Source organism: Mesocricetus auratus, unplaced genomic scaffold, assembly GCF_017639785.1.
Source record: "Mesocricetus auratus isolate SY011 unplaced genomic scaffold, BCM_Maur_2.0 Super-Scaffold_4256, whole genome shotgun sequence".
NCBI lineage: Eukaryota > Metazoa > Chordata > Mammalia > Rodentia > Cricetidae > Mesocricetus > Mesocricetus auratus.
The window spans coordinates 59,980,438-59,994,837 of NW_024429182.1; the positions used below are offsets into that span (position 1 = coordinate 59,980,438).

The following is a 14,400-nucleotide window of genomic DNA, read 5'->3' on the forward strand; positions in this document are numbered from 1 at the left end:
ACAGGCTGACATACAAGGATAGTCTTCTCAAGATGGCACAAAAAGAGCTGTTTCTCTGGGATTGAACGTGATGGTGTTCGTGGCCAACCACAAAATTCAAGTGCCCAATGAACCTGACAGCCCTCCCCTATGAGGACATGTCTGCCGAGGCCCATGTGTTCTGATGAAGGTACCATGTGCTCTGGAGTGATGCCCATCACCTGCCCCACTCACATCCAGTACACACTACCATCAAACACCATGAGCAGGTCCACTCTTAGCCCACAGTAGGCTCTCAGTACAGCACTGTGGTGAGGAGCTAGGGAATCACCCCTTCTACAAGGCAGCAGAAAGAAAAGCAAAGTACCCATAGCCAGGGGGAGTGGCTCTCCCTATGCATGTGCCCGCCACATTTTTCCATTATAGTGCTACTTGGTTAACATGTGATGAGTTTAATTATTATTATTTTAAAATAAAGTAATAAATATGTGGGGACCAGCAAGATCAGCATGTAAATGTACTTGCCACCAAGACTGGAAACCTGAGTTTGACCCCAGAACCCACATGGTTCCTCAAGATATAGCCAAAATGGGAAAAGCCTGGAAAATGGAAGTGAAAATGAAAATCATGGGATAAGGTAGACCTCTGGGTGGGGGGCAGGACTGCAAGTGACGTGGAAGCTTCCTACCTGCCCGGTGTGGCCTGTACCCTCAAGGACGCATGGAAGCTGGCTGGCTCCTCACACATGCAACCTGGGTACTCTGGAGCACCTTGTTCTACATGAGGTTGGCTACATCGCAAATGACCAGAAAGCCTCACACTGGTCCCTGGCCTTCTGGCCACAGAAACACAGAACTGAGCTCTAGGCCTCACGGGGTGCTTTTAAAGGTGAGCAGTTTCACTCACCCATAGTGGCTCTGGGGTCAGTAAAGCAAGCATGGGTATTTAAGATTCACTTTGGGCATCTTGGTAATGGGAACACAGGGACTCTGGGGCACCCTAAAGCAGTTGTATATCCACTAGTTAGACATAAGTGGTGGCACTAGTCCCTTAACAAAAGGGGTGCACTCCAAGGGGGACCTTGGCTTTATGTATGGGTCCAGAGAGTGTAGTGGTAGAATTATCATGGTCTTCCCAAATGCTTGCCTGCCATACCTGGTGATGAGACGCAGGCAGAAACCTAGGATGTGAAGATCTTAGGGAGAAAAGATGCTTCAGGTACTGCTTCTCTTAGCCCATTGGAAGGCCTCCCCAGATAACACAGTGCTCAGGCTATAGCGCATCCTCTTGCCTATGGAACAGGGCTACAGCAAAGCTCACATTTCCCTAGGCAGTATCCTGTGGTTCACATCTCTGTTCCAAATGGAGTTAAGTTCTGGATATACAGGTTTAAGTCACAAGTCATCAGTGAAAAATTGCTGTGTTAGCAACTATGCACACATACAACGGTACTCATATAGTTACATGTGCTTATTCACATGTATGCTATGTATAAATCCACTCCTCCCACATGTAAACCCTAGACATATACCTATATACACATGCCCATGATTTACACACTCATGCACATATGTACATACCTATACAGGGCCTGAAAATATACATATGAGTGGTGATATTTTGTTTGTGAAATAACAAATAAAGCTTGCCCGGAGATCAGAGTACAAGCCACTAGTTAGCCACAGAGGCCAGGCTGTGGTGGCACACACCTTTAATCCCAGCACTCGGAGACAAAGGCAGACAGATCTCTGTGAGTTCAAAGCCACCTGGGCTACATGAGATTGAACTAGTCTAAAAGAGAAACAGAGCCAAGTGGTGGTAGCTCATACCTTTCATTCCAGCTTAAGGAGGTAGAGACAGGAAGTGATATGACTGGGCATAGAGAGAAATATAAGGTGGGAGGAGACTAGCTCAAGATTCAATCTGAGGATTCCTGGAGACAGGATCATCCACTCGATCTGAGGGTTCAATAGAGGTAAGAACTGCTGCTTGGTTTTCCTGAGTTTTCAGCATTTACCCCTATATCTGACTCGGGATTTTTATTATTAAAACCAATTGGAATTCTTGCAACACATATGTACTGACATGTATACATATATACAGTAATGCATATGTGTGAATATCCATGTTCCAGTACAAAGGTTCATGAACATATTCTCTCTCTCTCTATATATATATGCATATACTATATGCACTATATATATGCATATACTATGCTATACACAAGTATACAAATAGTTCCTCATATGCATACATACTGCACACCACATTTAAACCTACACAGTGTGTGCACATGTACATATATGAACAAAATAAACAACAGTAATTTCTCCACACATATCACCTATGCACATGTGTGCACACACACACTTTTGTGCATACAGTATGCCTAAGGCTAGCTTTTCTTTTCTTTTTTTGAAGACAGGGTCTCATACTATGTCACTGTGTAGCCCTGGTTGGCCTGGAACTCACAGTGTAGAACTAGTTAGCCTCAAACTCATAAATCAGACTGCTTCTGCCTGCTGAGTACTGGTATTAAAGATGTATACCATCACACTCAGCCCAAGGCTGTCTGTTTTATTATAGACTAAGAATGTATCTGGTACATACTGTTAGGTTTCAAGCCTGGGACAAATGGCTGAGGCATCTACTTAATATGCCAAAATGGACAGTGGCCACCAGGTTCTCCCAGCATCCCTTAGTCCCTACCTGTCACAGGCCCTTCTGGCTGGCATATCCTACCCCACCTCCTACCCTAAACTCCACCAGCCCAGGGGCTGGGCTGCCCTTCCTCCAGCTTCCCTTCCCTGTATAATCCAACCATTCTGGTTGCCTCACTCCCTTTGAGCCTCCTGGCTGCTGCACCTGGCTCCCCTCTCTTCTCTCCCTTCCCCCACTCCTCACATGGCTTCAGGTCATGTCCACTCTGACTCCTAGATGCCTCTGACTCTGGCTACGTTCTCCCTTTTCTCTACAGTAAACTTTCTCTCCCACCACACCTAGGAGCAGTCATGTCCTTTACTTTTTATTTTATGTTTTCATTCATCTGGCACAGAAACCTTTTGTTTCTCTGTTTTACTTCAACACCACCACTTCAATCCCCAGCTCTTTCCCAGGTTAAACTTTTGCTTGCTCTGTTGGCACTGGGAAGGCTCTCCAAACTGCACTTGACAACACAACAGGGACTGTGAACTGTCTGACCATTTGTTTTATCATCTCAGTTTGAGACAGGCTCTCCGTGTTACTCCATGCTCGCTTCCACTTCTTGATCTTTGTGAGTAACAGTTATGTTACACCATTCCCAGGATGTCAGTTTTCAAACGTAGTAGAGCCAAATGGAGAAGGAACACCAGTGCTCTCTGGAAGTAAGGGACATCACCAGTGTCCCAGGAGGTGGTGGTGGACGACTTTGTGTGCATCCCGAGCTGTAGGGATAGGCCTCAGGAGCCTCTTGTTGAAGCCCATGCCAAAGACACATGTTAAGACTGGAAGAGAGACCTAAGGCCTCTCCGAATGTGGACTAGACCATACTCTAGACATAACAGTTCAATTTGGATCATTTCTCCTTTCCCTCTATCCATCGTGAAAACTTGAATGCTATTTCTAAATAAAGGGAAATATCTGGAAGACTAGCCAACAGATACATGGTGGTACCTCCCATGCGTTCAGAATGTAAAACATAAGTTCATGTGGGCTCCATGGAGTTTGCCTGCTGGGCTGGCAGCTGGCATGAGTACACACACCTACTGATGTGTGATGGTGAAGCCAGAGGGGCAAGACGTCCACAGATACCAGGGAGGGCAACTCATTTAGGCTGCAGGGATATGAGTGTCTATTCTATGCCCAGATCCTGCAAGGCAGTAACTGATATAGACAGGTGGTGACACTTGCCTCAGTATCCAATTACAAGGGGTGGGAGGCAGAGCAGGACTCTGACCACAGTGCAATGCTCAGCCTTAGATCCAAAATATATACGTGCCACAAGATGGGAGTATGAGGCCTACAGGGCAGGGCGCTCCTGAGATAACTGGCCACTGAAGATGGACAGAGCTTGCTAGTGGGAGCCTCATCTGGGATACAGATGCTCTCACAGCAAACAGCAGGGGGAGGGCTCCAAATCCTCCACCAACCTTGACAACTGCCTGACAGTTCAGCAGCCTTCTGGTTCAGAGCACAGACTACCCCTCGTCTCCCTGGCTGGGCGGCTAGGTGGACCCAGCTCAGGGTCTCAAGCCTGAAGACAAGACATCACTGTCATGCCTAGAAGCCCCCTGCTCATTAGGATGATGGCTTATGGTTCCCATTTCATTACTAGCTTTCCACTGGATGGCTATTGGTTTGAGGCTCTCTTCACCTTCCAGGCTAGTATGACATATAGTATGACATGTGAATTCTCTTCACAACTCTGGATGTGACTCCCTTACCAAAGCAGCCCTGCTTTTGAGGGCTCGTATTATTTGTCTAGCTCTACCCCAATATCCAGGACACTACTCTATTTCAAGGGCACTTTCCTCAGTTGCCTCTGAACACCCCCTATGGTGAGTCACAAAACAAACTCAGTTCTGAAATAAAAGTACGGTCATCTCGGGGGGTACTCTGGAACTCTCCGCTGTGCTAATCAACCTCCCCTCAGTGGGACTCTTGGGCACTGTGCTGCATATACCTCTCTACATCACTGAACACACAGGTGGCTCTCACATTCTTTTCTGTTTGTGCCCAAGATTCTGCCTTAAAAATCTACTGTTGTCTTTGCTCCCTACTCAGGGGAATGGATCTCTAACAGGCTGGAGGGGGTGGACCTACCCCCCACCAGCCTGGGTTTGGCATAGGGAGTTTTCCTGGGAGGCTGGTGCCTCCAGATGCTGGGAACATCATGCAGGGCCCCTTCTTGAAAACACAACATTCAATTGACTAGAACACGCTAGCATGTCAAGATGGTTTCAACCCTGTGAGAGATGGCAGCTGCTCCTGCCAGGTGGGGAAAGCAGGTCCCTCGGTTGCCATGTGGGTCAAGGGTTCTCTCCTAGTCACTTGGGCTTACATTACAAGGCCCTCTGGATTTTCAGCCTGGCTGAATCCTGCCTGGTACCTTTGGTGATCAGGTGACTTTCAAGACTGTAGCACTGATAGAAAAATCTCAAGACAGATGCTAATTTCAGTGTACAAGTCTTGAGGGGCAGGCATGTCCCCATCCCACTGTAGACCCTGGGCCTCTCAGCTCTTGCTCAGGAATATGTATGCTTTTACCAATACCCATGGTTTATTAGGGGGATACTCAGAGTGTTTGAGAGCCACATGAAGGTCAGAGCAGGTCCCTCAATGCTCGATAGGATGCACCTGGCAAGTCACCTAGTTGTCCAGGGTTATGTTGGTCACCACTGGGTTGCAGGGCTAGGGATTCTGGGCAGTCTCATGAGGTCACCTCCTTGAGGCCTGCTGCTAGGAGTCAATAATTTCTTGTCCTGGGTATTAATCAGGTGTCTTTGAATTACTAGGACCTTTTGCCCTGTTTCTCTATCCCCGAAACTCTATCCAGCCCCCTACCTTAGTCTCCTAGGTTGGAGGGTATGAGCTCGCAGCTGAAGAGGAAGAAGCCATAGGAGTCTAGACTTGTGCAGGGGTGACTTCCCCACTGCACGTTTGATTATGTCCAGTTGGAACAGATATGGAGGACACTGGCAGAGAGGAAAAAAACTGCCTGCTGTCAGACACATTGGAAGCAGGACCCCCATTCTGAGGAAAAGATCCCAGTATTTCCCACCAGGCAGGTGTGAAGCAGGCACCAGCAGCATGATCAAGTCGCTGGCATAATTCAGTCTGTTGGAAAGTCTCCTCACCACTTTAGGTCACAAGACTTGGGATCTGACACAGCCCAAGGGCTGGGAGGAGGAGCCCCCACAGCTACTGGAGGCTTGTGCCAGCAACAATCCCTCGTCCTCAGACGCCACATTCTGTACACGGTTTCCAGGACAATGCAAAGCCCAAGAGGCACGGCACAGGCGCAGCAGACGGTGGGCAATCCTGCAGTTGAGGTTCACTACATACCAGACATCACTTTCTGTTAGGCCTTTCCCTTTCTTTTACACCACAGCACACTGAGGCCCTGCATATCTGAAGGGATCCAGGGCAGTGTGGCAGCTATCAAGACCCCAGGAGCACCAGAGTGAAACACTGAGTACTTATCTGCTTCAGAAAGAGTCAGAAGCCCCCGGCAGGGAAGCCACACAACAGTGAGTCTCAAGACTTTGGGAGATACTCAGCAGGCTGCCCATAAACCTGTGCCTGCTAATCTACAACGTTTTTTTTCACATTGGAAAGGGGTCTTAAAAAAAACCAGAATCATTTATTTCTCACAGCCAATTCCTTTTCCTTTCTTCAGGCCATGGAAATGATGGAGGAGGTATAATTCACACACATGGGTGTATGCATGCAGATAGATGCACACAACACAGGTAAATATATGCAGACAGACATACATGCTAGATGGCATGGTGATGTGCACAGGTGCTTATGTATTCAGGGCACATACAGACACAAGTGCACATGTTCATGTACTTAGATGCACACACATACACATGAATGCACACATTAACACTGACACACACGCACACCTGAGGAGGTCGCTGGGAAGGTTGCCTGCTGTTGGCAGGTGCAGGGCTCCTTACCTGGGGGGGAATGAGATGTCCAGTTCATACAGTCTGTCCTTAAAGACAGACAACTCCTTGTCAAATTCCAAGAGCTAAAGAAAAGAAAGAAGAAAACAGAATCACTTGGTTTCCTCACTGGAAGGTGGTAGTCTGTGTGTATCTGGATTGTATGTAAATTTCTAAAAACAGGAACGACTCAAGCATCTAGTGTGACCTTGCCCTACTCAGAGACCAAGATCCATCACCACCAAGACTCAGGAGTGCCAGCCTGGCTCTTCCATCCAGCTGCCTTTGTCATGAGCAGCACAAAAGCAGTACTCAGACTGCCTGGTCATGCTCATGTGAGACACGGGAAAACTCCCCATAAAGCATGCATCCCGAGTGGGGCCTGGATGTCCTTTCCAAAGTGAGGGAAAACGTCCAGTGCTGAAGGTTACCCTCAGAGGGAGCAAAACTAACTCAGTGCGTCATGAACCGCAGCGGTGCAGGGAAGGTGGCAGGCAGCCTGGCTCCCTCAGGAGGCTTCCATCAGAATATTGTGCCTGCTGGAAGGAGAGGTCCCCACCAGCCATGGCTCGGTCCAGTCACCATGAACACCCTGTGGGATACTATCCATTAATCACTTCCTACCCCACAGCTGTGTGTAGCCGTGGGACCGTGCTGGGGCTCCCCTCAAAAGCACACGGTGTCTTCACTTCTTCCCATCACCTCATCCATCATTCTCAAGTGTGCAATTACCAGCATGTATACACTGTAATTACTTGTGTGCCAGCCTGCTACCTGCTCACTGGCATGGCTCTCCTGCCTGCTGGTTTCTCTCAGAGCTGTCTTCATCAGATCGGCACCAGGCTGGGCACCACTCCTATCAACCAGACTGACTTGGAACTGTATAAGGGTCAAGTCAAGGCCAGCTGAAATCCCCCTCTGAGGTGTGGGGAAGGACAAAAGGATAAGCCATCACCCCAGAGAGAGCCTCCTTATTTAATATCATAACCTCAGAGCCATGTGGTGGCGTGCTGGACACTCACGGACTCAAGCCAGAGGGTCTCAGACCCTGTCTGGCATGGCTCTACATTGGCTTCCCTCTGGCACTACTATGGTCTTGACCATATGAACAAAAGAGGAAGCAGAAAGTTTGCTTGGCGGTGTGAGTCAGAAAGTTTGTTGCCAGTGTGAGTCAGGAAGGGGTCAGTGTTCCCTAAAAGTCTGGATGGAAGCCTGAGGCAGCTCAGAGTCAGAAAGTACCACGAGCAACGGGTGCATTGGATCAAAACACAGAAGTTCCTGCTAACAGCAGGAAAGTGGGAGGGGCACAGCATCGCACCCTCTTAAATCCCTCCTAGTCTCCGTATTTACTGTGGACTTTTAAGGGGGACCTGCAACCTCGTGGGGTCTCCTGAATAGGCTCCTGAGAGGTGGCTGCAACTCTACTCTTTACTTAAGTGACTTTGTTGCTTCCGGCTGCTGTGATTCTGGACGTGTACTGCCTTTCTGAGTTACATGGCAACTTCTTCAGGTTACTGTAAGTTCTTTCTATGTGATGCGCGACTGTTTCACTTGGTGTCTGAATTTTCCATTCTTCCACTTCAGGATCCACTGCTTGTGAGGATTTGTGATGTAGACAGTGTGAAAGCAGGCAGGCGACCTCTTCCCGCGGGATGGCGCCTTCTGTCCACCCACTTGTCTCTGCCCCATACCTTCTACCACACCCTCCAAGTTTTGGTGCTGCTTCTGGGCCACTCCTCCATCTAGCCTCCAGTGTTCAAATCCCTTCTTCAGCTATGTCTCCTCAGCCTGAGTTTATCCACTTGTTCCCAACAGCTATGACCTTACAAGTTCTACATCCCCAACAATCTGACATTTTCGTGGGTCTTCTGTGCTTCTGGCTGTTGCCTTCAGACTCTTGATCAGAAGCAGAGTGCTGCTTCCACATTCTGCAAACTGGGGTTGTGAGCTTGTCTTTGCTGGTTCAAAGTTTGAGAAAATTTCTAGTTGAGAATGTGGTCTTCTAGAGATCCTAAGTCACTTACAGACAACAGCAGACAAACTCTTGAGTCCTCGCAAGTAAACAGTAGGCTCGACACCTACTACCCTGTGGCCACCTGGTGGTCTAAGGCCCACAGTCCTGGAACCACACCTGCCTGGGCTACAAAAGCCAACAGGGTAGAGTCTCCTCGCCTTTGTGGGCTTTGAGCCTGCTTCATCTTCCACCCTGGCTCTGGTCAGACTTCTGGAAGCAGCAGGGGGACACAAAGGCTGGGAACACAGACAGGGACCCTGAAGAGATGGAATTTGGCCCAAGCTGATTTATTTAACCTTAGATAATGAAGTGCTCTTTTTGCACAAGGTTAAGTGTTGCTCAGGAGTGGGTAGTCACTGCCTTTGACTGCCAACATCCACAGAAGTTTGTGAGCACAGGGGGTAGCTAAAACATTTGGATCTTTAGGCCATACCTTTCTCTACCTTGTAGATTTCTCCTCTGCACCTACCACAGGCCAGAAGACCCCTGAACATGAGAAAGACAGACGAACAGGGCTAGCCAAGGGTCCCCGCCCACCCACTAGTCATACAGTCTAGCTTTCCAGTTCTTCAGTTCTGCCATGGCCCTGGTAACCACGCCCTGCTATCAACATTAAAGCTCTCTGACAAGCATTCCATGCACACAAACTCACATTTATATGTACACAATATACATGACTGTAAATATGCACACAGCACTATATATATATGCATGTACATATACTCATGCATATCTATACATGCTTATATACACAGCCCAAAGCTGTGGGCTGGGCTGAGGCAGCATATGGGAGACTACTTGTATCAGACCAATAAATGCCAGTCTGGCCACTGGTCACAACCAGTTCCGGACACTTCCCCAAAAGTGAAGAAACTATAATTCTTGCCATGCACATGAGTGTGTCCATATGTGTGTGAGGAAATTGAGCACCTGTGACTCTGAACTCATGTTTGGGTGGCCTTCACTGTCATTCACCCAACATTCTCCAGGGTCAGCACCTATTTCTGGATGGCCAGGGCCGACCTGTTAGGCTCCCGCCTTAAGTCACCAGTGTGAATATCATGTACCACCTTCCATTCAGGGGAAAGCTGCTGCTGCATGGACTCGCCAGAAATGTTCAGCTAATAACGACAGATGCAAGTATTAACCCATTGCACACGCAGGCACATGCTCCAATGAAAACAACCATATACAAGTTTGTGAAAAAGCCAGAGTAGAGGAAGCAGGGCTGGAGGCGTGTGTTGTGTGGGGGTCAGAACTGGTAGAGATTTGGTTTCTAGTCATGATTACACAGGGTCTGTCACACAGAGCCTGTCACATCTGTTCTGTCTGGGGTATTAGAGCTTAGGTACCAAGATACCAAGGGCACTGTCACACCATGACCTCTATTCTAAAAGAATCCTTCCTCAATTTTGTAATGTTTAAGGGGAAAAATATTGAATTTGAAATTTAGATTTTAAAAACTGCTTAGATGGCAAGGGGGCTCAGTCTTCTGTCCTTATTTAGGGCCATAGCCCACATGCTACCCATTACTCTCACATACCCTAACCCACGTCCCCAGATTCATCCTGGAGGAGATACACTTGGACCCTGCCCTCCATCCTCCTGCTAGCTGGTGCTGCCCATTGACAGACATGTTCTGGAACTCGAATGTGCATGCTCTCTGATCACACATTCACACTGCTCCTGCTGTGCTGAGGGCAGGTATGGATGGGAGCCTCTGGTTCCCTGCTCAACCAGCTGGCTCTGACAGGCCAGTGAAACCCTGACCCTGTGCGACAGGCTTGCAGAATGCCCGGAGCTCCAGGCCTGCCACATCAACAGGATAACGGGGATTAAAGCTGCCGCCGCCACCCGCACAGAACATCAACTGTGAGGAGTTTCTGATTGGAAATTGCACCACACTGCTGGTGAATTGATAATTTGTATCTCTTTGAGATTTTTCACAAACATGATAACCAATTTCACATGTATCTTGAGCGTTCTTCTTGATTACAAAGTGAAAAGCACCACTGGAGTGTGTGGACAATGATAAAGCAGCTGCTGGCCTCATGCATCTGTCAGGAGCCGTCCCAGCTGCACGAATTCCACTGTTGCTGCGTGGACACCGCACTGATAAAGAAAAAAGGGCTTGGAAAATCAATGCACCCGGAGCCCGGGCGGTTGCTAAACACACAGAAAACATCTCTATCCAACAGGCCAAGCACCTAGAAAATTCCCAAGCCCTGCCCTGGGACAGCCAAGGAAAATTTAATCTCTCCAAATCCTCACCAGGGCACTCCATCCTGCAGCCCTGACAGCCACACTTATAATTAATTATACAATTTCGATGGGAATATCGACTAAACAAAGCTATAAATCATAGAAAAAGTCAATACGCATGGACACATTCAATCATGTCCCGGCCAATGATTACTACTCTTAAAATACAATAATTATTTTCAGGAGCCAGCTTGAATTAAATTTCTGTCAGATGAGTACAAGACCGGTGGCTGATGAAGGATGCGATGGATTTTGGGGGCTGAGTCCGGCTCGGGCACATCCATCCTGTAGACGGTAGTTTGTTTGTAGTGCTTGTGGCACAGGGTGTTGAACCAGACCATGAAGACGAGATTATCTCTACTGCTCATTAGACTGAAGAAACTCGATGCCCAGAGTCTGGCTTGAGTGATGGTGGCCAATTCCTTTGAATATGTGTGACATGGGCAGAGGCTGGGCACTGGAAGCATGTGCCACTTGAGATCTGGGAACCTGGCAACCCCCCTGACTTCCTGGGTTCTGGCAGATAGGCATGAGTGCCAAAAATTCACCATGTGGAAATGTCCCCTACTTCAAAGCTGAGTTCTTTCATATTAGAGTTAAATTCAAAACACTTCCTGGATGTTTAAACTTTTTTTTTACACCAGCGGAGCCTTCCAACCCATTTTCTCTATGGGTTGTCTTGTCCAGCCTTGATATGAGGGTTTGTGCCTTGTCTTACTGTATCTTGTTATGTTGTGTTCAGCTGATATCCCTAGGAGGCCTGCTCTTTTTTGAAGGGAAACAGGGGAGCAGTGGAGCTGGGGGAGAGGGGAGGTGGGGTGGTGAATGTGAGGAATGTGTATTGTATGAAAGAAGAATAAATAAATAAACAAATCAATAAAAGCAACTCAAAATGGAAAAATCAATCAATCAAACAAACCAACCATCAGGGTCTTTCTTTCTATGCAACCCTCACTGGTCTCAAAGTTGCAATTTTCCTGCTTCAACCTCCCACGTCTGCGATTATAGACTTGTACCATGTCTATACATCTGTATATGCCTAGTGCAATTTTTCCTTATCTTTATTCTTTTCCTCTTCTTTAAAATATTTTTTTCTGGTGTATGTGTTAATGTATGTGTGTGTTGGGGTGCTTGTACACATATGTGTGCATGTACATAGAGGCCCTAGCTCAATATTAAGTTTCTTTTTTTGGGGGGTTATGAGGCAGGGTTTCTCTGTATTGTTTTGGAGGCTGTCGGTCCAGCCCGGCCTCGAACTCACAGAGATCTGCCTGCCTCTGCCTCCCGAGTGCTGGGATTAAAGGCATGCGCCACCACTGCCCGGCTCAACATGAAGTTTCTAATTCAGTCATTCTCTAAGTTATTTTGAGACAGGGTTTATCACTGAACCTGGAGCTCACTGATTCAGCTAAAGACCCTCCCCTTTCTGCCTTCTCAATGCTGAGATGACAGATTCACACTGTCACACCTGGCTTTAAAAGTAAAACAAAACAAAATAAAACAAACAAGGACACTGGAGATCTGAACTCAGTTCCTCATTTTTGCGTGGTAAACACCTGACCCCAAACAATTCCCCCCAGCCCTCCTTCTTCTGTTTCTTGGAGGTGCGGTCTCACATAGCCCAGGCTGGCTTCAAACTCTATGCAGCTGAGGATGACCTTGAATTCCCGCCTCTCCTGCCTACAGCCCTGCAGTAATGGAACTACAGGAATAACCACTCATATTTCACCTTAAAGAAAGGCCACAACAGTGTGTACTGAATGCAGATTATCTTATGAAGAAGAACAAGGCTGGTCAATCCAGTGACAGCACAAACTTTCTGTCTAGATGCTAAGAGCCTTACAGAGTCCTTAGACTCCAGTGGCACACCCCTGGATGTTTTTAGGACACATTTTCCCACTCTCTTTCCCAGTGCTACCCAAGGTCAAACTGTTTTCTTATTAGCTTCTGGAGTCTCCTTATCTGTCTCTCTGCTTCTTCCAGAATGTTCTGTGTCCTTAGTGATCCTTGCATCTGACCTCATTTGCTTCTTGACTTGTGCAACGTCTCAAATGGCTTTACTTCTAGGAACTCAAAGGAGCAAGTTCTGATGGGGGCCCCCAAACATATTTCCGCAGCATTTTCTAAACTCATATGGGTTGTTGCTCTACTCTACTCTTTTCTTTTCTTTTTCTGAGACAACATCTCACTATATAGCTTTGGCTGGCCTTGAACTCATCAAGTTCTGCTCTGCCTCCTGAGTGCTGGGATTAAAGGCCTGTGCCACCATGCCCAACTTGCTCTACTCTTCTGAAATGAATTGGAAAGTGGCCTGTTCCCGCACGAGGCTGGCTGGATAACACAACCACTGCTCTAGGGAAGCCCCTTTACCAGGAACCACCACTTTGAGTGACTGAGCATGCAGAAAGGGACCAGTGGGCACTGAAGCAAACAAAGGAGAGGGGAAGGAATCCATCAGAGGCCACTGAAGAGCACATTGGGAGAAACTGTATGAAGCCTTCCTATGGACAAGCAGGAGTAGAACTAGAGATACTTGCAAGGTCAACAGGGCATGTCACAGAAATGAGGTTAATAATCAGCCCTAAGGCAGGTGGGCCAGGCCTGCCACAGCAGTGGAGATGGATGGAGATGGATTTGGGATTCTCGGGGAGTATCTGCTGGGCATGACTAGCAGGAGGAGTTGGGAGTCACAGAAGTTGCTGGACCCTGGGCCGGATGAGTAGCAAGAGGCTAGGGTGACTTCCTAAGGGAGGTTATAGCATGGAGGACTGGGCATGCAGTTCACTCTGCTCTGGTAAATGTGGAGCTATGCTGGTGGTGGGAGCTGTATTTGTGTGGGGACAACGTCTGTGGTAGAAACTCTACCTTTGTGGACAATCCTCAAGTACACTGGGACCACTGTATCTAACATCCAGCATGGCGTGTTTAACCATGGCATGCACCTGTCAGCCCCCCAATATATACACATGCATACACACAAACAACAGTTACATACAGGCTACTGTAAGTGCCAGTCTGCTTGTGGCTTAGATCAGAGCAGATGCCCATGACTGGAGATGCCTTCCCAGCAGCCTTATTCTTTATGGTTTGAGTGGCACATTCTCAATATAAATTTCAATTTATATGCATGTACTCATATACAGTACAGTTGTACATGTACAAATGCATTTACACACTGACACAAATGCAGTCATGTTCATACACATAAATATCAACTAATATAATGTGTGTAGACATATACATATGTACTCAGACACATACATGTGCCCACACACATGCATGCACATGCTAGCACATGCATGCACGGACAGGCCTTGAACACACAAGGAACTTGCTCATTTCCATCACCACATATGTGTGGCTTCTCCCTGTTCAAAATGAGGCTCCAAGCCTTGCTGCATACCTGAGGCCATGGACTCTCTAGTTTCCATAGTAACAGGCAGGACCTTACCTCTCTCCCTCAGGAGACTTCCATGCTCATAGGTGATAGGA

General features: G+C 47.6%; 1 protein-coding gene across 1 annotated transcript in view; it reads right to left on the bottom strand.

Annotated features, from left to right (window-relative positions):
• Window positions 1–14,400, bottom strand: part of Inpp5a (inositol polyphosphate-5-phosphatase A) — a 187,945-nt gene that overhangs the window by 8,120 nt on the left and 165,425 nt on the right. Inside the window, exon 12 of the mRNA XM_040752163.1 lies at window positions 6,645–6,718. Within this exon, the coding sequence (XP_040608097.1) occupies window positions 6,645–6,718 (74 nt within the window). The remainder of the gene's footprint in view (window positions 1–6,644; window positions 6,719–14,400) is intronic.